Source organism: Macrotis lagotis, chromosome 2 (genome assembly GCF_037893015.1).
Source record: "Macrotis lagotis isolate mMagLag1 chromosome 2, bilby.v1.9.chrom.fasta, whole genome shotgun sequence".
Classification (NCBI taxonomy): Eukaryota; Metazoa; Chordata; class Mammalia; order Peramelemorphia; family Peramelidae; genus Macrotis; species Macrotis lagotis.
The window spans coordinates 81,177,208-81,201,937 of NC_133659.1; the positions used below are offsets into that span (position 1 = coordinate 81,177,208).

At 33.6% G+C, this 24,730-nt stretch overlaps 1 protein-coding gene across 4 annotated transcripts in view; it reads left to right on the plus strand.

Annotated features, from left to right (window-relative positions):
- The window catches only part of HMCN1 (hemicentin 1), an 814,916-nt gene that overhangs the window by 442,633 nt on the left and 347,553 nt on the right, over positions 1-24,730 (plus strand). For all 4 annotated transcript variants that reach the window (XM_074222240.1, XM_074222238.1, XM_074222239.1 and 1 more), the window contains exons 3-4: positions 12,278-12,436; positions 13,017-13,139. In XM_074222240.1, the coding sequence (XP_074078341.1) occupies positions 12,299-12,436; positions 13,017-13,139 (261 nt within the window). In that variant the 5' untranslated portion in view covers positions 12,278-12,298. The remainder of the gene's footprint in view (positions 1-12,277; positions 12,437-13,016; positions 13,140-24,730) is intronic.

Genomic DNA, 24,730 nt, shown 5'->3' on the forward strand with positions numbered 1-24,730 from the left:
GAGGATGGAGAGCAGAAAACAATGAGAAAAATTAATGAAGGGATTAACCTTTCATCTAATCATCTCTTTTAAAAAGACTTTTCTCCTTTCTGGAGATGAAAGTATAAACTTGAGAGCCTTTATTATTCTTTATGGTTTGAATTTTAATATTATTTTTTCCTTCATTTATGGACTCAGACCAACAGAGAAGTGCTAAATATTTTCAAAGTCTTTTTCTTAACAGATTTTCTTTGAGGTAAAGCTAGGAGACCAAAAAAATCCTCCCACAGCAACAGTGATTACCTGAGTTGGTGGGTTTTATAACCACATTTGTTAAGTCCAGAAATCTAGATCAGCATTTGTACATTCTAAGCTTCCATTAAATTAGTTAAAATTTTCTGAACTTTTGAACAGTTGTTTATTATTGCTATTTGTGGCAATGCTAATTTTTTTCTGTGTTTAGTTCTATCACATTAGCTGAGTCTTAGGATCAAAAGACTAAATAACGACTAATGTCCACAGCATGAAAAAAAAGAAATTAATGAATTATGTTTCTGTCTGTTACTATTCTTGAAATTATTTGTTGGCTTATAGTAAAATATTAAAATGTTGCCTTGATTATATGTCCTTTGTAAACAAAAATGAATGAGATTATAATTAGTATCAGCAACAAAACAAGTTTTATCAAATATGTTCATATATTTACTTATTTGATCAGAATAAAAGACTAAACAAATAGCTCAAATTTTATAATAATATGTTATGATTTTTCTGGGGTATTCTGCTCTAAAAATTAATGAGTTTTCTTTCCAGTGTAAATTGTTAAAGCAATGGTTTTCTTTTTTCCCTAAACAGTAAACTTTTCTTTTTCATTAGGAATTGCAATTCATTAAATGCTTAGGTTGACAATGATTTGAGAAAGTGAAAACATTTTCATCTTCTCAAGTTCTCTTCAGTAAAAGTAGCAATTTTTGTTTAGTTGTTGGTATGTTTAGGATCTGATTTGCTTTGAGGTTAGTGTAAATGGATAATAAGCAAGTTTTATTTGATAAATTGCTCTATTATGTAAGCTGGATAAGTAAAATCTGAATCAAATAAAATTATGTATAATTTTTTTCTGAAATAATATACCATCCAAAATCTTTTGGCATGCCTTTTGAGAAACCCTACTTTAACATGTTTTACCATTATTTTCTGTTTAAAGAATGAAAATTTTGGAAAGGGAAGTTTAGGGATAAGAACGGAACCTGTGATTTCATTGATAGAGAAAGATCAGGGTGATACTTCTGTTATGAATGCAGAACTTCTCTGCTGCTTCTAGTCTTAGTTGCCTCTGGTATTGGGAGATATCACAGTGTTAGAGTACTGGCCTTGGAGTCAGGAGGAGGGGAGTTTGAATTCAGTCTCAGACTTGACACTAACTAGCTAGATGGTTTTGCATCCAGGGCCATCTCCAGTCATCTAATTAGTATCTGGCTACTGGAACCAAATGGTTCTGGAGGAGAAAGTGAGGCGAGTGACTTAACACACACACCCTCACTCAAATCTAATTCACTTTCTTGTCATGGCATCACATCTTTGTTGTAGTAGTCTTCTTTGAAAGTGAAGGTCAAACATTATTAAGTTACTTGCCCAGGGTCACACAGCCAGTACGTGTGAATGCTGGAAAGTTCTTTCTGGCTTCAGTGACAACTTGTACCATTATACCATGCTATAGCTATATGGGGGAATTTGCAGGAAGGGACGAAATTTTATCAGGGCAAAATTGTGTTACTGAATTTTAATGTCTTCTATCATTACTTGTAAGTAGAAGAACCTTAGAAAACTATATCTATATATTGTTCCATCGTTGGAGATGGTATAGTTATTTATATATCGCTTTTAGATTTTACAAAACACTTTCAGTGCATTTGTTCAATTGAATCTTTCAACAGACCCATGAGAAAGCTCATTTTAATTAGTCTGAATTCCACTTAAAGAAGAAGAAACTAAGACTCAAAGCAGTTAAGTGATGCCCATGGTCACTTGCTAGATTTATTTAAGGCTGGTTAGGGATCTAGGACTTCTGGCTACCAATTTTTGGATTCTGCTACTTCACAAGAATTCTAGACCTAGGTCAAGGTCTCTAGGAAGAAGATGCCAGAAACAGAGTTTCTGAATTCCCCTGAGTGATCCAGGTTGGCTACACACAGAAAGAAAGAGCACCAAACCAATTCTATGCATTTAAACTTTGTTATTAATAAAGTAACTTCATGGGTCAGGATTTAAAAGTTTAAGGAAATGAAAAAGAAATGACAAAATGGAGAATCTTAAGGATCAAAGAATTACATTTTAATGCTTTGAGCTAGAGGGATGGCAGAGAATCCTTACTTTCCACTGTGAGAAATCATGTTTGTGATAATGGCAGGTAAGCAGTTTGACTAAATGCTAGGAGAATTATCAGGACCACTTTACACTTTCATTTCAGTTAAAAGATTTAAACATTGATAAACTATCAGCTGAATGGTAACAACATTTGGAGCATATTATTTTGGGCATGTACACAGAGAAAAATGTTACGTTTCTAAAAAAGTACTGTCAAAGCAATTATAATAAAAACTCCTGTCTGCAAATGTGGAACTCAAGGCAGGGTGATCCATTTTATAAAGAAGACACCAACTTTGCAACAGCAGGAAAAAATTAAGTGGTCTCTATCGATTTTTCCTTTGGGATGTGTGAGAATTGCCAGCGTGAATTTCTGACATATGTGAGTTAAAATGTTTCCTTTTTAACTTAACATCCCCAATTTACTGATTGCCTTGAGACTTTCTGTTGGTTTCTCCATAAAAGTCAAAGGCTATGTTTTGGAGGGTTTTATGATTAGAAGAATGTTTTAAGAACAGATACAGGAGAAATAAAAGAAATGCCTCAGGGTGGCTAGGTGGCTAGTGGATAAAGCACAGGGCCTTGGAGTCAGGAGTACCTGGGTTCAAATCCGGTCTCAGACACTTAATTACCTAGCTGTGTGGCCTTGGGCAAGCCACTTAACCCCATTTGCCTTGCAAAAATCTAAAAAACAAAAACAAAAAAAAAATAAAGAAATGCCTCTGGTTTGGGATTATATCTCTGGGGTTAGTGCCATCTCTTTGTATCATAAACATTCTTTTGATTGAAATGACTCAAATAGCAAGGATTGGAAAGTGCTCCAGGGAGCAGAGATGGCTAAGTTCAAGATCAATTTCTTTTATTTTCCTTTTTCTTTTTTTTAGCTTTTTGCAAGGCAAATGGGGTTAAGTGGCTTGCCCAAGGCCACACAGCTAGGTAATTATTAAGTGTCTGAGACCGGATTTGAACCCAGGTACTCCTGACTCCAGGGCCGGTGCTTTATCCACTGCGCCACCTAGCTGCCCCTCAAGATACAATTTCTTGAAGAGAAGGTCACCCAGTATGGTTTTTGCTAATGTCTCTTCTTCAACTGTCCTGGAAATTAAAAGTTAGAGAAAAATCCTGCAATGAAGCAATGATCTACTTTTCTTTATGGAGCCGCATACTTAAACAATATTCTTATGCCATTGACTCAGAGCAATTGAATGCTTAGTTTTATATTAGTACCCAAATCACAGAATTTCAGGTGGGAGGTCATGAGTGAATATATACAGTTCAATCAGTACTTTGGGGGGTTAGGGAATTGTTTTACAATGTATTCAATAAGCAGCAATCCAACCTTTGTTTGAAAACCCCCAATGAGAGGAAATCCTCTATTTTCTGTAGTAGGTCATTCCAATTTTGGATATGGATTCCTTTTGGATAATTCTAATTATTAGAAAGTGACAGTATAACTGACTCTTTTGTTTGTGTGTGGGGAGGGTGGGGAAGGGACATTAAGTTTCATCCATAGCTCTACCCTTAGGGGCCAAACAGAAAAAAAAATGATCAAATCTATTTTTCATACCAAGCCTTTCCCCCCACAGCTCTATGCTGGTTCTGTTTTGTTCAATACTATTTCACATAATGATCTCATTAGGACTTCAAGTGAAGACTGGATGACTTATTTTTGAATCTACATTGACTACATAGTGGCAATCACTTTTTATATAGATGGGCCTCAAATTTATTTGTCCAGCTCTAACTTCTCTGTTGATCTCTAGAGCCACATCTCTAACTTTGTATTGGACAGTTTGAAATAAGAAATCTTAAACTCCACAGGTCCAAAACTTTTTTCAAAAACTGCTTACTCCTTAGTTCTTCTTACCTCTAGGAATCCTGAACTCTTCCCTCTCCCTCTCTCCCTCCCCTTCCTCCCTTCTTCCCTCCCTCCTCTCCATAGCCAATTAGTTCCCAAGAGATATTTTTCTACCTTCATAAAATCCCCATTCTTTCTTTTGACACCACCATTAACAGGCCTTATTAGTTCACACATGGACTGATGGAATAGTTTTAACTTAGTCTTCAAATTGACCTTAAAGTTCAGATCTGATCATATTACCCCACTTTTCAATCATCTGCAGTAGTTTTCTGTTGTTTCCAAAATCAAACTTGGAGGATTTTCCAGTCTTTTTATACCTTATCCTCCCCTACCTTTCTACTCTTCTTATATCTATCCCCCTTACCTTTATTTCTCCCATGTACTCTTCAATCTAGTAACATTAGCATTCTTGCTTTCCCTCCCCACTGCACTCCTTCTCTGCTCTGGGCATCTTGGAACTCTCCTTCTCCTCATCTCTTTCTCCTACCTTCTCTGGCTTTCTTAAGTCTCAAATAAAGTCAAGCAAGAATCCTTTTCTATTCTTTTTTAGTGCTAGTCTCCTTTTGTAGTTCTTATATTTGTATTTTTGTACATAATATTAAAACACAAAGAGAGACAGAGACAGATTTGAAATTTAGTCTTTCTTTTTTTGATGATGGTCTTCATGGCAGGATAGACTAATAATGTTTTATATTGATTGACATTTATATCTATGGTTTAGATTGGCTGAGTTTATCTTTCTATTTTTGGATGCTGCATTAAAGATTTAATTATGTATTGCTGCATATATTTTCCCATAGATGCTGGAAAAAGGTTTTAAATGTATAAATGTTAATACCAATGGACTACCTTCCCAGTGTTTATTAATATTTACTAAGTTGATCTTTGTAATTAAGAGAATACTAATATTAATAAGTAGTAATACTATTAATAGTATACATTCAGAGCAATAGTATTTATAGTGGTATTAATAACAGTATTAATAGTAGTAATTAACTAAGTTTTTACTTGATCTTTTGAGCTGGGGTGAAAGAATCTTATCTTATTCTTTTGGCTTTTCAGAATTCTGGCTTAGGCTAGGTAAGGTTTAATAAGTGTGATAGAGACAGTAAAAGCCCTGAAACTTGGAAAGAATAATAAAATTCTCACTCTATAATCATTCCTCATATAACTGATTTTTATCACATGTACAACTAAAAATTTTAGATAATCAGAATTTCATTCTGAAGAATGGAACTGTGATTCTTATGCCTTCTGGAATTTCCTTTTCTTTTCATTCTTCCAGTAATAACATTTTTATGGATAAAATCAGGGGGAAAATCACAGAGATGACTTCATACCTTTCATAGAAGATTAAGATGAAGAAAATGAAAGTTTTATCATGGTGTTTGAAAATGTAGCCAAAGGAATAAAACAGCCTCAAAAATGGTTTCTAATGGAATAGCTATACTTGTTTCTTCTAATAATATTGGTGAAGATTAGAAGTGACTGGAAGAAAATATTTTTGTTCATTTAAATATACACTCACATACACACTCAGATTCCTCCATACAGATATTGCTTCCACAAATATAGCTTCTTTTTTTTAGTGGATTCAGATATAGATAAAAGATTAAGTATAAAATAGCATAAAGAATGTTATCTTAAGAAAAGATTAGAATTTGCATGAATCAAGTTTAGTTAATGACAAAGAGCTATTCTTATCCACTCAACTCCAAAGAGTTCCAATATAATTATGTGTATATTTTTGTCTTGATGTTGTCCATGGAAAAGTAATCTTTTTAATATCTCAACTACATGACTTTCTCTCTTCCACCACCATAGTTTTGCACTACCTGTCCCTCATACCAGAAATACACCCCCTTCCACTTTGAAATTCTAGTATTTGAGTCACTTTCAGCATGAGGGCTTTCCTAATCCAATTCCCCAGATGTGAATTCCATCTTCTTTTAAATACTTTATATCTTTTGTATAAACTTCTATATGCACATTTGTCTCTCCTAACAGAATGGAATCTCTTTGAAAGCAGAGATCATATTACTTTTTTTTTCCTTTGAATTCCCAGCACCTTGCACAGTCCTGGTCATATAGGTGCTTGATAAATGATTGTTATTTAATTGATTGATTCAAGGCAATAGCAATTACTTTTAGCTATAAAGACCAGGGTAGACTTTATGGAGAGTAGTTGTGAGCTAGAACTTGAAGGAATAGAAAATATTATAGATAAACTTTTATTTAACACTTTTTCATTGCTACTAATATGATATCTTCTGAGGATACAGATACAAGCAAAAAAAGTCATTTCTTCTCCTAAAGAAACTTAAATCTTAATCAGGAAGACAACATATAAAATAAATTGGAAAGAGGAGGAAGGAAAAGGAGTACTAGAGAGGAAGTTGGAATCCTCTCTCCTCTCTCCCCTCTCCCCTCTTCCCAATCCCCTCTTTCTTTCTCTCTCTCTTTTCCTCCTCTCTCCCCTCTCCCCATCTCCTCCTCTTTCTTTCTTCCCCTCCCCTTCTCTCCTCCCTCTCCCCTCTCTCCTCCCCTTCCTCCCTCTGCCCCTCTCTGCCTACTTCTATCCAACTGTCCATCCATCCATCCATCCTTCTATTCATCCTCCCATCCATCCATCCATCTATCCATCTAGCTTAAATGTATTCTCCCCCATTAGAATATGAACTGTTAAGAGCAGGAACCTCACTTCCCTTACCCCCATTTTTCTAACCCCCAGTGCTTAACATAGTGACTGACATATAGCTACTAATAAATGCTTGTGGATTGACTGTTTTGGGGTCTCATAGGTCCATTTAAATATATGAATCATTATTGTCACAGATTCACAAAATTCTTATTGGTACATATCCTCCTCAAGGTCTCTGCTCAATATTTGGACTGATACTAAAACTAATTTTCATGGGAGGGTTTATTCTTGGCCATTCAATTTAAGGACTTTTAACATACTCCAGAATCTTTTTTAATGAAATGCACACAATTATTTAAACTACCTTTCTCTTTTTTACTTACCTTCCTATTGGCTCTAGATTAGGCCACTTCTGGAGCACAGAAGTGCTTTTCTACATAGAACACCTGGAGTGTCTGACATTTGGAATATAGGAAGCAGTCTTCTTGATTGCAGGGAAAGTAATTAAGGATGTCACATTGCAATAGTAGACCCATATATTAGGAAGCATTTAAATAAAGCCTTAAAAAGAATATTAACTATTACTATATTTATAGAACAGGAGATTAGGCATCTTTGGTGGTAGGGGTAAGGGTAGAGAGGTGGGATTCATGTTCTCTTATAAATAAGTACAGCCTAACTGACCACTTAACTTTTACTAGTCTTGTTCATCTCTTAAAATATTTAAAGTAATAAAATAAATCAGAGCTTTTTTAAACTCCCTAGTTACCTAACATGCTTTTTAAATTGAACTTATGGTTACTTATAAATTTGATGCATATAAGCTAAGTAATATCAAGATAAAAGTTAAAGCAAATTAAAAAGAACCAATGGTTTTTTGATATAGCATTTGAAATGGAGTTATAGAAATCCCACAATGTAGAGAACCAAAATTAATGCCCTCTCATTCCTTTAGCCCTCCATCTCCAACTTCCAAAGGGATATTTACTAATGCTGTATTGATTGTACACATCATAAAGTTAACCATGTTGATTTATTTTACCTCTGTACTTCATGTAATTAATTCTTCATAGGCCAACTAAAATATGATATCCTATTTTACCAATGTATTTTGAATACAGATGAATAAAAAAAACTTCATGATATGGAGAAGAAACTAAAAATATTAAATACCCAAAAAATAGTATCTGTAAAGGTGAAAACATATTTGAGTTTTACCCTGGAAAATAGGTTAATAACTAATATTAAGTTTTGTTGTTTATTTTAAACCCAACCTGTGATTTCACAACTTGGATACTCCTGGTCTATGGTCTTCTCTACTAATGAAGATCAACAACTCAGCAGCTCAGTCTTATGGCCTTAGAGATTTGGGCACTGAGGTAAATTACTGGACCAATGTCACACAGCCAGCATGTGTCAGAGGCAATAATTGAATGCATAAACCTGTCAAAGGCAATGTTTGAACCTAGTTCTCTGAGGAAGGTTCTCTTTCCTCTTTTCCAGGCTTCCTCTGTCACCTTCAGTAACATACTGAGGATTATAACATAGTATGATGATCAGATACTTAATGTCTTCACAAAATATAAAGCTAGAACAAATAGTTTAAGTGACTTCATTGGTTAGATGTAAGAGGCTTAAGAGTTAAAAACATAGGGAACACCAAAAACAGGGATAAAACCTCTGCCCTGAAGGACTTCACATTTTAATTATAGTTCAGTGGTTCTTTTGGATCCAAACAAGGCAAGTCTAATTCTTCTTTCATTCCTTCAAGTACTTGAGGACAGCTATCACGACCTCTCCTTCCTCAAGTCTTCTCTTAAACATTTCTTGCTCCTTCAAATAATCCTTGCATGGCATGGACTCAAGATGCTTCACTAAGCCAACTGACCTTTGACAGATATGACTAAATTGAAAAAGTTTGAATACAAACCCAATGACAGATTATTTCAATTATTCAAAGACTAATCAAACTAAGTTCAGAAAGTTTACTAGTCAGAAGGTTGACCATAAAGGGCATGAATTTCTTTGTCCAAAATAAATTATTAAAATCATTTGAGTATGGAGGTGTTGTTGGGTGAAATAGTCAAAAGAGATATTTTTTTTGTGATAGAATCACAGATAACTATCCTAAGCTTTATAGAAGTGGTAATAATTTTATAACTTGTATTTAATGATATAATAAAAATGATTCTTGGTTGTAACTGTGAATTTCATTTGGATATGCTTAACCAGATGACCTCTTTAAGTTCTTTTAAGGTGGTAATGACTGATCTATAAATGCCCCAGAATTTTTGAGTTGAAAGAAGACCAATAGAATTTTATTTTCTGTACTTTGAATATGGCAGCTAGGAGGCAAAGTGGATAGAGCACTGGTCTTGAAGTCAGGAGGGCCTGAGATCAAATCTCATCTCAGGCACTAAACTCTTAATAGCATGTGACCTTGGGAATATCACTTAACCCTGATTGCCTCACATCTAAGGTTGTCTTTGATCATCTTGATTCACATCTGGCCATTGGATTCAGATGACTCTGGAGAAGAAAGTGAAGAAAGTGAGACTCTACACAGCACACCCTCACTCAAACCTAATTCACGTGCATGTTCTGGCATCACTTTCCCTGATGTTATGGTCTTTAAGAACAAAGGACAAACATCATTATAATCGTCAAAACAAAATACAGCACAAACAGTTCATAAATTGAGTGAATTTACAAGTTGGGTGAATACATTCGTGCCCTACAAATGATTCGTCATTTTCCAGTCACAGTGCTGGCCTTTCTTGGAAGGGGAAAATAATTTGGATTCTTAGAGTTTATGTGAGTGGAGGGAAGAAAAACAAATAGAGGGAGAAAATTAACTGTTAGAAGCAGGAGTAGCTTAAGAGAGCTCATAGCATTTGTTTTGCTTAGAACCCAGAATTTGAACGGACCATAGAGATCATCTAATGAAGAGACTGGACCAGATGGTTTCTATGGTCCCTTCCAGTTCACAATTTTATGGTTCTAGGTTTCTGTAATCACTATTTCCTCCTATACCTATTTGAAATAAGTTTCAATGCGGTTACATGACATTGGATTTAGATGGGAAATATTTAATTTGGAGAATGGACTACTTTGTCAAGTGTGGTAGGCCTGTGGGGGTGGGGAGGGTAATATTATAGCTTTGATTTTAGTGAAACTAGTGGATTGGTCTCTTATTTTTTTCTTTTCCTTTTTCTTCTTCTGCAAGGCAATGGGATTAAGTGACTTGCTCAAGGTCACAAAGCTAGATAATCATTAAGTTTGGATTTGAACTCAGATCTTTCTGACTCCAGGGACAGTGATATCCATCCACTGTACCACCTAGCTGTCTCTGGCTTTGGTGTTAATATAACATTAATGCAATAAAGGTGGGAGAGAAATGAAGAAAATATGAAAATATGTCCAAAACATTCAATTATTTCAGAATTATTATTATTTAAATCAAACTTTAGACCAAGAAAAGGCTCTTATGTCTCTTTCTCCTATCCTTCATTCTCTTTCCCATACTTTATGTCATTTATCCTAGAATCAGTTATATGATAGGTTAAATAGGCTTCTTCAGCTAGTCTAGAAATTTGCTACCATTTATAACATTATTTCTCTGACAAAAAATTAAATAACTAACTCTAACTTTTTGAACAAACCCTGGAAAATGCATTGTTATACTAATTAAAATGGAATATATTGTTAGATCATGTTTGTTTATAAAGAAACATATTAATGAAGGATTTTATATATATATATATATAAAACTTTTAATAAAAGTATGTATAATGTACTACATATGAGTGTATATGACACAAATAAATGCCAAGCTTACCTTAAAACCAGAAAGACTGCTGATGTATACTGGCTTTGTCACCCTATAGCCTTAAATGACTCTGTGAGACTGTTTTTTACAGAGTAGGGGCCAACTTTCATACGTGGAGGGCATTTCCTTACCTCATACTTCCTTTTTACCAAAGAATTGATATAATACAGTCCATGTCCTACATAATAGATTTTGCATATAATGCTACTGGGTTTAGTGTATATGTTTCATATATATATATATATATAAATATAATAGCATATATAAATATATATTTATATAAATATATATGCCAAATATCATTATTGATATTGACAGTCATGTCAGTGAAAGCACTTTTTTTATTTGGGAAGGAAAGTGGTACCTCTTTAATGGAAAGGAATATTTTCCTTATCAGAGGCAATGCATTTATTCATGAGAATGAACTTGCTTTCTCTTTGGGAACTGGACTTTTTTCTGAGAAAGTTTTCCTCAGAAGGCAAAAGGGAACCAGGGTCACTTTCCTGCAAAATGGACATATCTGAATAGTGGCTGGAATATTGGTACAGTTCCAAGTTCTAGAAGTGTTGATGGTCTTTGTGGCAGTCAGGATGGTGAACCTGATGCATTGGAGGGGTCTCAGTGCTGGCTAGAAGATTCTTTTTTTTTTTTTTTGTGAAGGAGTAGAAGTGCTCCTTGAATTCCATGTTTTCTTGGCTTTCTGTGTTTCTTGATTGTGGAACCTTTAGGATCAACTTGTTTGCTGTCACTCCAGACCAAAGGAAAGTGTGGGATGAGTTCTGCCTATTTATTTATTTTTCTTGAAGGCTGAGCCAGTGAAGGAAGTATTTTATCTTTTCCCTAAAGCTGTTTTCTGAAGGGGGTTTTAACTCTGGGAAGAAAAAAAGACCTGCACAATTTTTGCTCTTTGGGTCATTGTGATGAGATTTTTAGGGCCCCTAGATTGAGAAAGTTTAGGGTCTCTTGTTGAAGGAAATGAGTCCTTTGACTTTCTTTGGCTGCCTTCATAGTCATCCCTCTTAGTCTTTTTCCTCCCTAGTACTCCAAAAATTACCCCGAATCCTCAGCTTTGGAAAAAAGATTGGAAAAGCTTCTGGAGAACAGGGATTCTGTGGGTTTTGCTCATAGGAGATTTTGTTGGGCTTCTGAGCTTGAGGGCATGGCTCCTTTTAAGAGAAGAGGTCCTCGATCCTGCATCCCCCCACCCTGATCCTCTCCTTTGGAGCCTTCTACCTTATGTGGTATTTAGTCGATGGCCTGGCAATCTCAGGGAGTCTGTGGCTCTATATATTCCAGAACTCCTCTTAGCCTGGGTTGCTCTGTTCTGCCTCCATGTGAATACAAGAAAGCTCCTGGCTTTTAAGTAAAAACATTCATATATAGAAATATTTAGTTGCCTTCAGAATGCCAGTCAATGTGAAGCATGCTTGGGCATATGAATTAGCATGTTATTCAACTTTTTTCCTTGCAAGAGCACCAATTAGTTTGAACATATGAAGAACACAATAAAGAGAACTTTGCTTATTAGTAAAATCTCAATATAATTGATAATGCCTTTGTTTCCACTAATAAAATAACTTTTTTTTCCTGTGTTTTTGAACAGGGTGGTGGGGATTGTCCAGAAATGAGCATTGGGGCCATCAAAATTGCCCTGGAAATTTCTCTTCCTGGATCTTTTATATATGTATTTACTGATGCACGATCCAAAGATTATCGACTAACTCATGAAGTATTACAACTTATCCAACAGAAGCAATCACAAGTAAGTGTAAATTTACTTCAAGGTTTTCTTTCCCATGTGACCACCATTTTGTGGAAAAATTGTACTATTTTTTCAAAACAGTTTCAATCATAGGCATACATGATAGTTTATATATATACATCTTTATGGATTGACTTTTAATCATTATGTTTTTTAGAAGTATTTTTTTTGTGGGAGAGAAGTTGAATCTTAACCTATGATTTTATTGTAAGGATCTTTTAGTGTGGAAATGCTCATAAAACATTTAGATAAATAATTCATTCATAATTTTCCATCTCAGGAAGTAATCTGATGACACTGAAAGACTTAGTGAATTGTCTATGGTCGCACTGTGTCAGAGGAAAGATTATATATGTATTTTTCTGACTTTATTCAATACTCACTCATCTTTTCAAGAGACATAAGAGCCTTTCTATTGTTACTTGTGCACCAATTTTATATATGTTTTTCATTCAAAATATATAATAAGAAATGGTCAAGAGATAAACTAGTGACATTAAGATGCTTGATCCCCTTACCTGTCTTATACATATATTTGGGTTTAAAATATTTATCATGAGGAATGATTTTTTTATTACAGGTGGTATTTGTGCTGACAGGAGACTGTGATGACAGAGGCCATATTGGTTATAAAGTCTATGAAGAAATTGCCTCTACAAGTTCGGGTCAAATTTTCCACTTAGATAAAAAGCAAGTCAATGAGGTAAAGTTTGTATGATTTTAAAAAAAAAATAACATCAAAGAACAATGAATCCAGTTTTCAACCAGTTTGTTCAATTGTGACTGATTTCCTCACCCTCCCTATTGATCAATAAAAAGCTTTTTGATAGAATTGTAGTTTATTCAACTTCATGTTCATGTGTTGAAGGTGGATAATCAATGATTACATATTATTGACAACACTGTCTTAATATATTATAATCATTTCTAAATTATTTCTATATGTATAATTTCTATATGTATAATACACTTAGATTTAAATAGAAATATATTTTTAAAAAATGGAGTTGATGATTAATCTTTAGAGTTTAGTCAACACTGGTTTAAGATAACTTGCCAAATATTTATGTGGCAAAGAAGGAAATAATTCAGTTTTGTCAAATTCAAATGGAAATGGGACTCTGCAGAGTCTTAGAAAACATATATTCTTTCTAAAATGGATACATTGTATTTGTAGTGTATTGTATAATTAGACCTATACTGTATTATTTATTTATTTTTATTTTGTTAAATATTTCCCAATCACAATTTTAAATTTGTTGGAGCCACATTCAATGGTTCTTTGTGTTTGATACTTTTAGTGAAGAGGTTTCCAGGGCATAGGGTAGATCTTTTGTTGGGAATTTATTGAAAGACATGGACAAAATTGCTCAGAATAATTTGTTTTAGAGACTTTGAAATCTATAATAATGAAGAAAATGTCCATTCAACAGATCATGAATCCATTAAATATTACTGGCAATAGAGAATATAAATCCTGTAAAAGAATTCTTTGGCTAAAAGTATCTAATAATTTATATTTGTTTTATGTTCCTTAAATTACTCATCAATTATGCCTAAATTCTATATTAAAAGAATTATGGTAATTTCTAAGAAATTTTGGAAAATCTATTAAAATACTAGAATATACAAGTTGATAATAGTCTATGAGTTATGAAAGAAAAATCTACCAAATATTACAATCATTTTGTTTTGATTGTACAACTGTTTATTTCCTATCATTTAAGTGATTGGTTATAAATACATTTATACTGTGTAGCAAATATATTTATACAACCTTTATATGTTATAAACAATGTTCTCTAAAACTCTCATGGAGACATAAACTAATTTTTTAAACTGATAATTGGAATAAAGAATGTTTTACATGAGTATTATATTCATAAGTCACAAACTGAAGATTATTGCATTCATTGGACATGAATCTTTTTATTCATTATTTTAAATCTGTTTTTGTCTTTCCTAATTGACAGAGGTTACAATCCTTTCTCATCTTAGTTGACCATCTTCTAACTAAGGATAAAAAATAGTTGGAGGAAAAGGAGATTTTTGGCTATCCTTCTGGTTACAAACCTTTTATCAATTTAATTGGACTGGTCTCAAGACTCACTCTATCTCAAGACTCACCCACCAGGCCTGTATCTGAAGATTTTCCATGTGGAAAGGCCTGGTTAGAAGTTCTATTACACTAGTGTAGCATTTGAGAACCTTCCATAGGAATTAATTCTTTTTTGGTGTTGTGGACTCTTCGGTTGTCTTTGTGTGATGATTAATCTTTCCTTAGAATGATGAATAAAATAGAATATAAAAGATTACAAAGGAAATCAATTCGATTGAAATAAGATATAGCTTTGTTATATCTAAGTTCAAAGAGCCCTTCTAGTTTACCTAAGAACCCCATTTAAGAACTCTTTTTCTAAAACGAGGTAAAAGAGACCACTCTAATTTTTGGCATCTGAGGAATTGCTAGTAAAAAAAAGTAAGGGTTGAACTACACAAGTATTAGAGAGGAGGTAAGAGAAATTTGAAAAAAATAAATAAATAACTTAAAGTTTCCCAATATATCTACTAAAAAAAAATCCCCTACAAATAAAGGCTCCATCGACTACAAGATTTAATTTCTGTTTTTCATTGCTGTCACAACTGATGTTAGAAAAACAATGATGTTTGATGGAGTGTGAATTTGGCACAGCTTGAAACTGAACTGATTAATCTGTCACTGGTGTTTTAAATAATATGTCTAGCTTGTTCTTGCTATTTTGGGTACAAATCTCTCCTGGCTAAAGATTCAGACAAGGTTTTCTCTTTTTTGGCTTAAGAAAGAGACTTTTTCTGAAACCCTGTTTTGAACAACATGTATTAAAAAAATATGTCATTTTAGTTGTCAATATTCCTAGCCCTATACCAGGCTATTTGAAAAACATGACCCTATCTTTGACCTTGAAAATAAGTAGAAACGGGTGTTTCCTCTAGAATGTAAAAAATGTGTCAGAAGAGACTATAATAAAAAAAATATACAGGAAATCTGTGAAAACAATGTATATGTTTTTATCCTTTCCTTTTTTTGAGCTCATTTAATTAAATGTCAATAAAAGCAGTAATGAACCCAATGAAACTATGTTGATATGTGTATATTACATGTACACAATTCACATGTATAAATATTAGAATTTTTGATATCAGTAATCACTCATGGTTCCCAAATGAAACATATTTAACTCTCTTAGATTACATCACTATCAATTACTTTAGTGTGAGTACTGTGTGTAAACATAGGGATCTATTTTGAACATAAGTACACATATCATCATACTTGCCATTCTACCTCATTAAAAGATTAGATAGACACATGAATATTTAGTTTTACAAACACCTGATTTGAAAAACCAGGAGAAGCTATAAGTTTAAGAAAAAGTGATTTACCCTGAATATATGGATGAAGCAAGTCTTCTGGTTATTACAATTGTAGAAAGCAGAAGAGAAAATGTCTACAAATTTTTGGAACCATGATAAATAAATAAAAATGATAGATTCCACAGGAAATCTGAAATAAAATGCAATTTTTATATACTCCAAAATGTTAGTCTAGCAAATAGAGGTCAAAAAAGCAAAAAACTACATGGGACAATCAAAACACATGCCAAAGATCCCTACTGCTAATCTTGGAAGTTTATACCAGAAATATGAGAAAGGAAAGAATATAACATACAAAAAAGGCCTACACCTAAAAAAAGAAGAAAACAGACCATAAAGATGAGAGTAATCTATGGAGAGAAAATAGATCAATGCAATCAGTGTCTTCTAGTCACTGTTCAGAAAAATCAGAATTGTGTGCAGATAAATTACACAAAAAAAAGTAAATAGAAAAGTGAATATAATCAATTTGTACAACTTAAAAGGGATAATTTGGGAAAGGGGAAGAAAAGACTATTGTTGTCCGGAATTCCATTTTCTCACAGGATATATGAAAAATAAAATTAAATTCATGTCCTAGATTTTTTTAAAAGAAAGAACACAAGAAATAACTTAGAAAATGCAGAAGAAGAATTTACCATTTTCTTTTATAATTGGGGCTATACAGAGGGGAAAATGGAGGTAGGGGTTAGAAGGATTGAAGAGGTCTTGAACCTTACTTTTCATTTAGTTTACAAAAGGAAGTTGGAATGGGGTAGAAAGTATAAGGTAGGTTTACCAAAGTAAACAGGGAAGTGGGCTGAGGCAGGCACAAAAGAGAAAAGAATTGTGTGGCATTGGGGACAAAAAATTATGGGCAAAATAAACAGCTAAAAGGCTGATAGTGAAAATAGAAGTTACAAAAAGATCAAGGTCCAGTGATCTGGGTCTGAATTAAGAAAAGGAAAGGAATAGCATAAGGTTATACTGTACCAGCCTCAGATTACTTGAAATGACTTTTGTCCCTTATTCCTTCTTTTGCTTTCCTTTTTTTCCTTTCAAAGGAAAGAGTCAATAACAAAGATTGGCATGATAGTATTTTGGAAGGAAAATAAACCTAGTAATTATAACCATAAATGTGAATGGGATAAACTCATCAATAAAAGAAAGGCATGCAGAATCCTATTAAAAAAACAAACAAACCAAAAATAAACCCATCCTAATTCCTTCTAGACATTCATCAAACATGTGTCCCTCTGCAGAGATTATTCTTATAAGACTTTTGTAGAGATTGAGAAGTAGTCATATGATTGTCTTTTTTTAAAACAAATATGCGATTTTTCCCCCTTAAATATATGATGTTTTCCCCTCTTTCAGATATATTGAGAACTAATTCTTCCATACCTTCATAATTATGTCATCTCCTACAAAGACCTATTTTGTATACTTGGTCCCATGCAGCTGATCTTATCATTTTTTCTTTATTATCATTTTCTCATATTGGGAACTGGAAACAAGAGTCCAAATATAGTGTCTCCAGTGTCATCAAAAGAGAAAATAATTTCTTTTGGAAATTGTAAAACATTTTTTCTAGTTTTTTTTCCACCCTGTTAACCTACTTCCAGCTTCATTTTTAAATGCCTTCAACATGATTCGACTTAATAGTGTCTCATGTCAAGCTTCTGTAAATGTGTTTTACCTTCCAATAATTCTTGCTTTTTTATGAGTCAGTACTGCTCATAATCTTCCACCATCCTCTTGTGTAAGAATTTATACATAAGTTTATATTATAAAACAGTGTTGCTCTTGGCTTCTGTAACACTCTACTTGGCAAAGTGATTAAGTATTTGTTGGCAGTTTCCAGTCTCTTTTGGCCTCCTCTTTTGTTGATTGATTCATATTGGTTAAACTTCCTTAGGAAATGGTAAAAATCTATTCTTTTATCTATTTTCCCTTTTTATGTTTAAATAGGTTAGGTCAGCAATACTTGTACTAGAGATGTTTCAATTGAATCCTTATCTTCTCATTTTTGTTCCTAATTGTCATTGGTTTGGGTCTTAGTTATAACAATTTGGTTGTCTGACCATTCAGAAATTACTCATCAAGAAACAGTCTTATTTTTTGTAGCATTATCTGGTGTTTACCATATCTACCATCTCCCTATTCTCTTTTTGAGAGAATATTCAGTATATATAAGTATGAAGCTTCTCTATGACCAATGAGAGTTTGACCTCTTTTCTTTCTTAATTTTGACCCTTTTATGTTTAGCATGAAATTAAAAAAATAGCACCAGGGATAAAAGTAAAATAGAAAGATATTTCTTTCTCTCAAGGAACTTATCTTCTAATAGAAGATGATAGATAGATAGAAAGAAAGAAAGAATAGATTTCAGCTTTAAGTCAAATAGAAAGGTCCAGCTGTCCTCAGAATACAGCTTTTCAAGGATTATGACAATGTATCTTAGATCATTAGTGGCTTTTCACATATATAAAAAAACTATCCATTTGAAAGTGTCTAAAGCTTAGGTAGAAAGAACTTTTCTGCGTCATTAGTAGCTGTAATAGTGACTACTAATGCAGATGGAATTATAGACCAAATGAAGGTAAAATCAGTAAATGTCTTTAAAAACTGTGTAAACATGTTATATAAGTGACAGTTATCATCAAATACTTTCATTGTACCATTTGCAGAAGCAGTTGCCAGTTTGCTTTCCTGAATAGTAACGGCTTTAAAGAGATACAGGTTGGACTAGTGGCCCATGGGGATCTTGGTTGTAGTATATCAGTGGTTTTTGATCATGTCAGAATGATTGGTAATCTCTCTCTTCAGTGACGATTTCTGAGCATGACTTATTGGAGGAGGAAAGAGAACTGATATTCTTCAATAGATAGTACAATAGATAGAATGTCTGATCTGAAGTCAGAAAGACTCATTTTCCTGAGTTCGGATCTGGTTTCAGACTTATTAACAGTGGGATCCAGGGAAAGTGACTTACCCTCAGTTTGTTTCAGTTTTCTCAACAAAAATGAACTGGAGAAGGAAATGGAAAATTACTCCAATATCTTTGCCTAGAAGATTCCAAATGGGGTTGGGAAGAATCAAGATATGACTGAAAAACTAGTTCAAATCCAGCCTCTGACACTTACTAGCTGTGTGACCATGGTCAAGTCACTTAACCCTGATTGTCTCACATCCAGAGCCATCTCCAAGTGTCCTGGTTCAGATCGTGTCCCTGGACCCAGATGACTCTGGAGGAGAAAGTGAGGCTGGTGACTTAGCATAACACCCCTCACTCAAATCCAACTCACATGCTTGTCATGGCATCATCTCCTTGATATCATGGTCTTCTTCGAAAATGAAGGACACACATCAAGTACAGTGTCTGAACTTATTTGTACCATGTTGAGGATTGTGAACTCTTAGGAGCACAGAAGGCATTGTCTTCTCTTCCTCTATGAACGTTTTTGAGAAGGAACTCCTTGCTCTCCTATTCCTATCAATAAGCTGTAAGGACAGATACTTGTTCCTCACGTCAACTTGTTATTTATAAGCATTTGCTTATATGTAAGATTATATTTATATTATGTGAGAAGACCAAGTGATCTATAAAATAATGTTTCTTGTTGACTTTGTACATGAAGTAAAAGGAGATGGATTTAGCTTCAATTTCCTTTTTGTCTTTTGTCCTCATGGTGAAAAGGTTATCAACATTAATATGATTGCATCCATCTTGGCATATTTAGATTTCTTCATTAGAAAAAGTAGCATGGAGATTGAGTGTTAGACTTAGAGTCAGGAAGATCTGAGTTTTAAAACTCACACAGTTTTCAATAGTGTAACCCCGAACAAGATATTTCTTCCTCAGCCTCAGTTTTCTTAGCTGTCTACCTCCCAGGGCTATTGTGAGGATCATATGAGACAATAGGTGTAAAGCACTTTACAAATCTTAAAGTTAGGTAAAATCAATTATTAAGACAAGAGATAATACATGCTGGGTCCAAATGTGATTTAATGTTCCAACAATCAATTTAATAATATTAAGATGGTCCAAAGACTTCCATTCTTATCACTCTCCTCTCTCTGTCTATCACTACATTAGGAGGGTAGTGATTTTATGCTTTTCTTTCCATCTGTATCCATAGACAAATCATTCATTCATTCATTAGTTTCTAGTCTACTGTTGATGAGCCTCTCTGTATCAAAGCTGACTCTCAGAAAGTTAACATAATTAGAATAAATTCTGCAAACCAATACCATACTCCCACTAGACCTTATATTCTGTTGACATAATCTTCACAAACCCAGAGTTATTTTCAGGACACCATGCATTATTTTGTTTTGTTTTTGGAGAATGGTGATAAAAATGTTTGTTAGGTCAAAAGTTTCATGCTGTATGCAGACGGTAAAAGTTACTTAAAGATAAGAGAAAAACATTTGATTATAATTGACAGAAGTAATTGAAGAGTGATTATTCCTAAAGTAAAATTCTTAATCTTAAGAGCTTTTAAAAAACTATTTATGAGTCCAGCAGATAATAATTTTCTTTTAAAAACATAAATTCTAGAAGATGAAGTGACAAATTCTAAACTTCCTTAAGCATATAAAATTTGAAATGCTGTGCAGATGTCAAATTATAAAGTAATAGAATTATTGGGGGTTTTTTTGGATTTTTTGCCCTTGGTTAGATAGTATTAAAAGTGTTATGCAGGTTCACTTTTCTGACAGTATAAGTAAGAAGAGAAATAGTTAACAGCTGAAGAGAATTTTTGTTTGAGAAATTTCCTTGTGTCCCATGATAAACTAATGGAAATAGTCTTTGCTCCATACATTTTCCAGGTTTCTTTATGCATTCTTAGAATGACCTTACTGCAGTGAGGTTAAACAAGCAAAATCTTTGGATGGTGTGAGCTACTTCTGAGTTTCTATGTAATTTAGGCCAATATTTAGCTGTTACAAACATTGAAAATGCTTCTTTCTTTCTTACTTTTTTAAAACTAAGAATCCCAGAGGAAAAATGTACTTTAAAGTCACTGGTGAGAGAAGGGGAATACTAAAAAGGGTCTTTCAAAAGTCGTTGGTTATGTTTTTTAAAAGCTATAAACAAACAAGTTACTTTAGGAATTATGGTAGCTGACTTTTCCCGTCAACTTTGCCTTTCAGATATGAAAACTTTGGTCAATATGCTTTGATTAATTCTAAATTTTTGGTACCATATATATATATTTAGGGAAGCAAATGGTTTAAGGAACAAATGACCACATTTGTGGAAATGTGAGTTCTATTTATAATTTTAGCTTTTTGTAAATTTATTTATAAAATTAATATTAGATTTTTCAGCTTTTTAGATAATGTGCTGTTATAGTGATATGTAAATCTGGGATTTCAAGCTTCAAGGTCATTTTTAGATTAAACAGCTTTACCTTCTTCTATTTCATTTGCCCATGAATAGAAGCCAAAATAGACATAGCCCTACATTTAATTACCCATTTACAATGATTTGTGTTACAGGATGGTTCCAGAATAATTCAATGTAGTGTTTGCATAGTGATTTTCTTAGTTTTCAAAGTACTTTCACATCAGTTATGCCTTTTTTGTCCTCACAAAAATCCATTATTCAATATTTATGGAGAGCTTAATATGTAACCCACTGTGCTGGATACTGAATTCAGTTTAGTTCAACAAACATTTGCATGTCTATTGTGTATACCAGACCATGTAATGAAAATACAAAGGCAAAAACAAACATAGTTCTTGGCCTCATGGAGCTTACAGTCTAGTGAACAATTATTTAAATTGTCTCTACTTAAATCGTCATTACCCTTCCTTTTAGTATGGTAAACTGGTGCATTCCTTGTTTAAGAAATTTAATACATAAAAATAAAAAAAAAACAAAATTAACATATAACATTTCTATTAAGAAAAGATTTTAATTTTATGAAAGACAACAGTCAAATTCCTAGTGATGGCAGAGATTGGAGTGACTTCAGAGTCTACCTAAGTTCAAAACCACCCAAAACATGAATCCATATGTTGTTAGTCAATGAGCAAAAATGTAGATGCTACTTAAAGTCTGCAATTCTTTACCTCCTTAAAAAAGATAAGCTATAAATATTTTATATACTTTTTAATATGCTTTTCTTCTTTCTTTGATTTCTTTAGGATATAGACATAGTAGTGGAATTACTGGGTTAAAGAGTATGCACAGTTTAGCGGTATTTTGGGTATTGTTCCAAATTGCTTTTGCAGAATAGTGAAACCAGTTCACAGTTTAACTTACAGTACATTATGCTTGGTATTTGCCATTTTCTTTTTTGTTAGCATTTTGAATCTTTCTCTGAAAACTGACTATTCATATTACTTGACCATTTATTAACTGGGGTCAAAATGATTGATTTTACAAAAAAAATAATTCACAGAGAGTGCTTTAGAAATATTTATTGGTTGTTCAGTGAGATACTCTATACAACTTGCAAGGAGCATACCACTTCTAGAACATCAATTGTGTAAATTCAATAGCTGTAATTATCTTAATTTAAGTTGCGTGTATATATTTTGGACTGAAGCAGTTCAACCTTCTGGAAAGGGTTGAAATTTCTAACAAGGTAAGGACAATGCTGATGTAGCCTAAACAGTTACCTAGCAAATATTAATTCTTTAAAAATTCAGAAAAATTCAGAACTGGGGCAGCTAAGTGGTGTAGTAGATAGAGCACTAGCCTCAAAATCAAGGGCCTCAAATAAGATCTCAAACACTTAATACTTACTTAGCTGTGTGACCTTGGGTAAGTCACAACCTTATTGCCTTTCAAAAATAAAAAAAAATTCAGAATACTTAAAATTACTTGTCTTATTAAGTCCTAGATACAAAACTTGAGATTACAATTGAGATCTTTTTTATGCCATCTTGTATCACCCATAGAGAAAGAGATACAAATCTGTCCTAAATTACATTTTTGTTTTGAAAACACATTTTATTGATCTTTTGTTTTTATATCACTATATATATATTTACTAGTATATCCTGCTCTTGCCTCTCCCTGTTCCATCTGAGAAAGTTATCCATTATTATAAAAGAAGAAAAAAAATTAGTACTCACTGAAAAAATCGGATATTTTATTCAACTTTTTCTACCTATATAGCCTCCCACCTAAAGGATCTTGTGTTGTAATAGAAGTTATGTACTATACCTGGTCTGCCTCCCACCCCTGCCTTGGTTTGGAACATTTAAGTTCCAAATATCTTGTGGGTTCATAGCCATTCAAAATCATCAGCTCAGTCTAAGTTGGGGCCTCTTGCTTCCTCTTCTTTCTGTAAAATTTCTCTAAATTAGATGGGCCTGCTTGCTTATGTTGCATTGGACCTGGTTCTTCAAATTAGGAAGAATACTCCAATCTTCTTCCTTAGTTATAGGTTTATGACCCTTAGTGAGTTGGTTTTGTCTGTGCGTGTGTATGTGTGTTTCTCCATTCCAGTCAATTATCTACAGAAACCTTTAGTCTTCTTTGGTCTGTATTCTGAACCCCTTTCCACCAATGACTTCTGATTTTCTCCATTTTAATTCGTCTTTCAGTTTTGATCTGTTATTCCTTTTAACACCTCTGGTATCCATGAGTCAAGTGTATGTGTCCTCTTCAAATAATCCTAAACTTTCCATTTGGCAAAACTGCAAAACATCTGAATAGAGATGGGCTGTGAGAAATTCTTTCCAGGTTTTTGTTCTGATAGTCAACTAGCTCTCTTTTTTTGCCTTTGGCTCTTAAGGTATCTTTTACAAAAAGGGAATATGGAAATGATTGAACCAATGCCAGGAGAGGAAGATAGAGGAAGCCATTTATTCCCCTGGTTGTGGGCAATGAAGATTTTTCAAAGGTGACAATTCAAAAGTGACAAGAACTCCTGTCTATGGATAGAAGAGTGTTAATTAATGGTACAAAGGAAATAGCCATTATTAGAATTGTCAAAGGATATTCTGAAGATCTAGACACTATATACATATTTAGCTAGAAAGGTATGTGGTGGGGGGGCAGCTAGGTGGTGCAGTGGGTAGAACACTGGCCCTGGATTCAGGAGGACATGAGTTCAAATATGACCTGAGATGCTTAATAATTACTTAGCTGTATGACCTTGGGCAAGTCCCTTAACCCATTGCCTTGTAAAAACAAACAAAAAAAAAAAAAGCTAGAAAGGTGAATGGAATTGTTAAAAAAAAAAAGAAAAGAAAGAAGGAAAGAAAATCTTGTTCCAGACTTGCCATAGTCAGTTAAAAGCAAATTCAGGAAATAAGATAAAAGGAGCTCATGGATAGAGCAAGGCATCAGGCAGCTGTAGTGACACTGACCTCCAAATTCTAATGCCTCTATTAAACAGAAGTAAAATAATTTACAAATAAGTATTATACAGTCCTACAGGATTGGGAGGATTAGTACATCTTTCAATGAGGAGGTAAGATTAGTATCTCCTTAGGGTTCTGTCTAGTGCAAAACCTAGAAGTGGAGCTAAGGAGATATCTATGAGTTTATGAGTTTAAAATCTGGCCTCTCACACTTAAATCTAGTTTTGTGACCCTGGGCAAGTCACAACCCTGTTTGCCTCAGTTCCTCATCTGTAAAATGAACTAGAGAAGGAAAGGTCAAACCAATCCAGTAACATTGCCAAGAAAATCCAGAATGGGGTCAATAAAGTCACAAATGACTACAGCAACCAGAAGTTTCTTCCCATTTCAAGATCATTAGAGATGGGATTCGTCCAAAAGGAACTGAGAGATGCAGGCTGGTTGATCACTGTACTCAAGGGATGAGCTGGGTTAAAACATGGGGGTCACTGTGTTTCTATCCCAATGACTGATCTTATCTGTTATTAGATAGGTCTACATCTATAGGTCTCTATACTTTTATTATCTCAA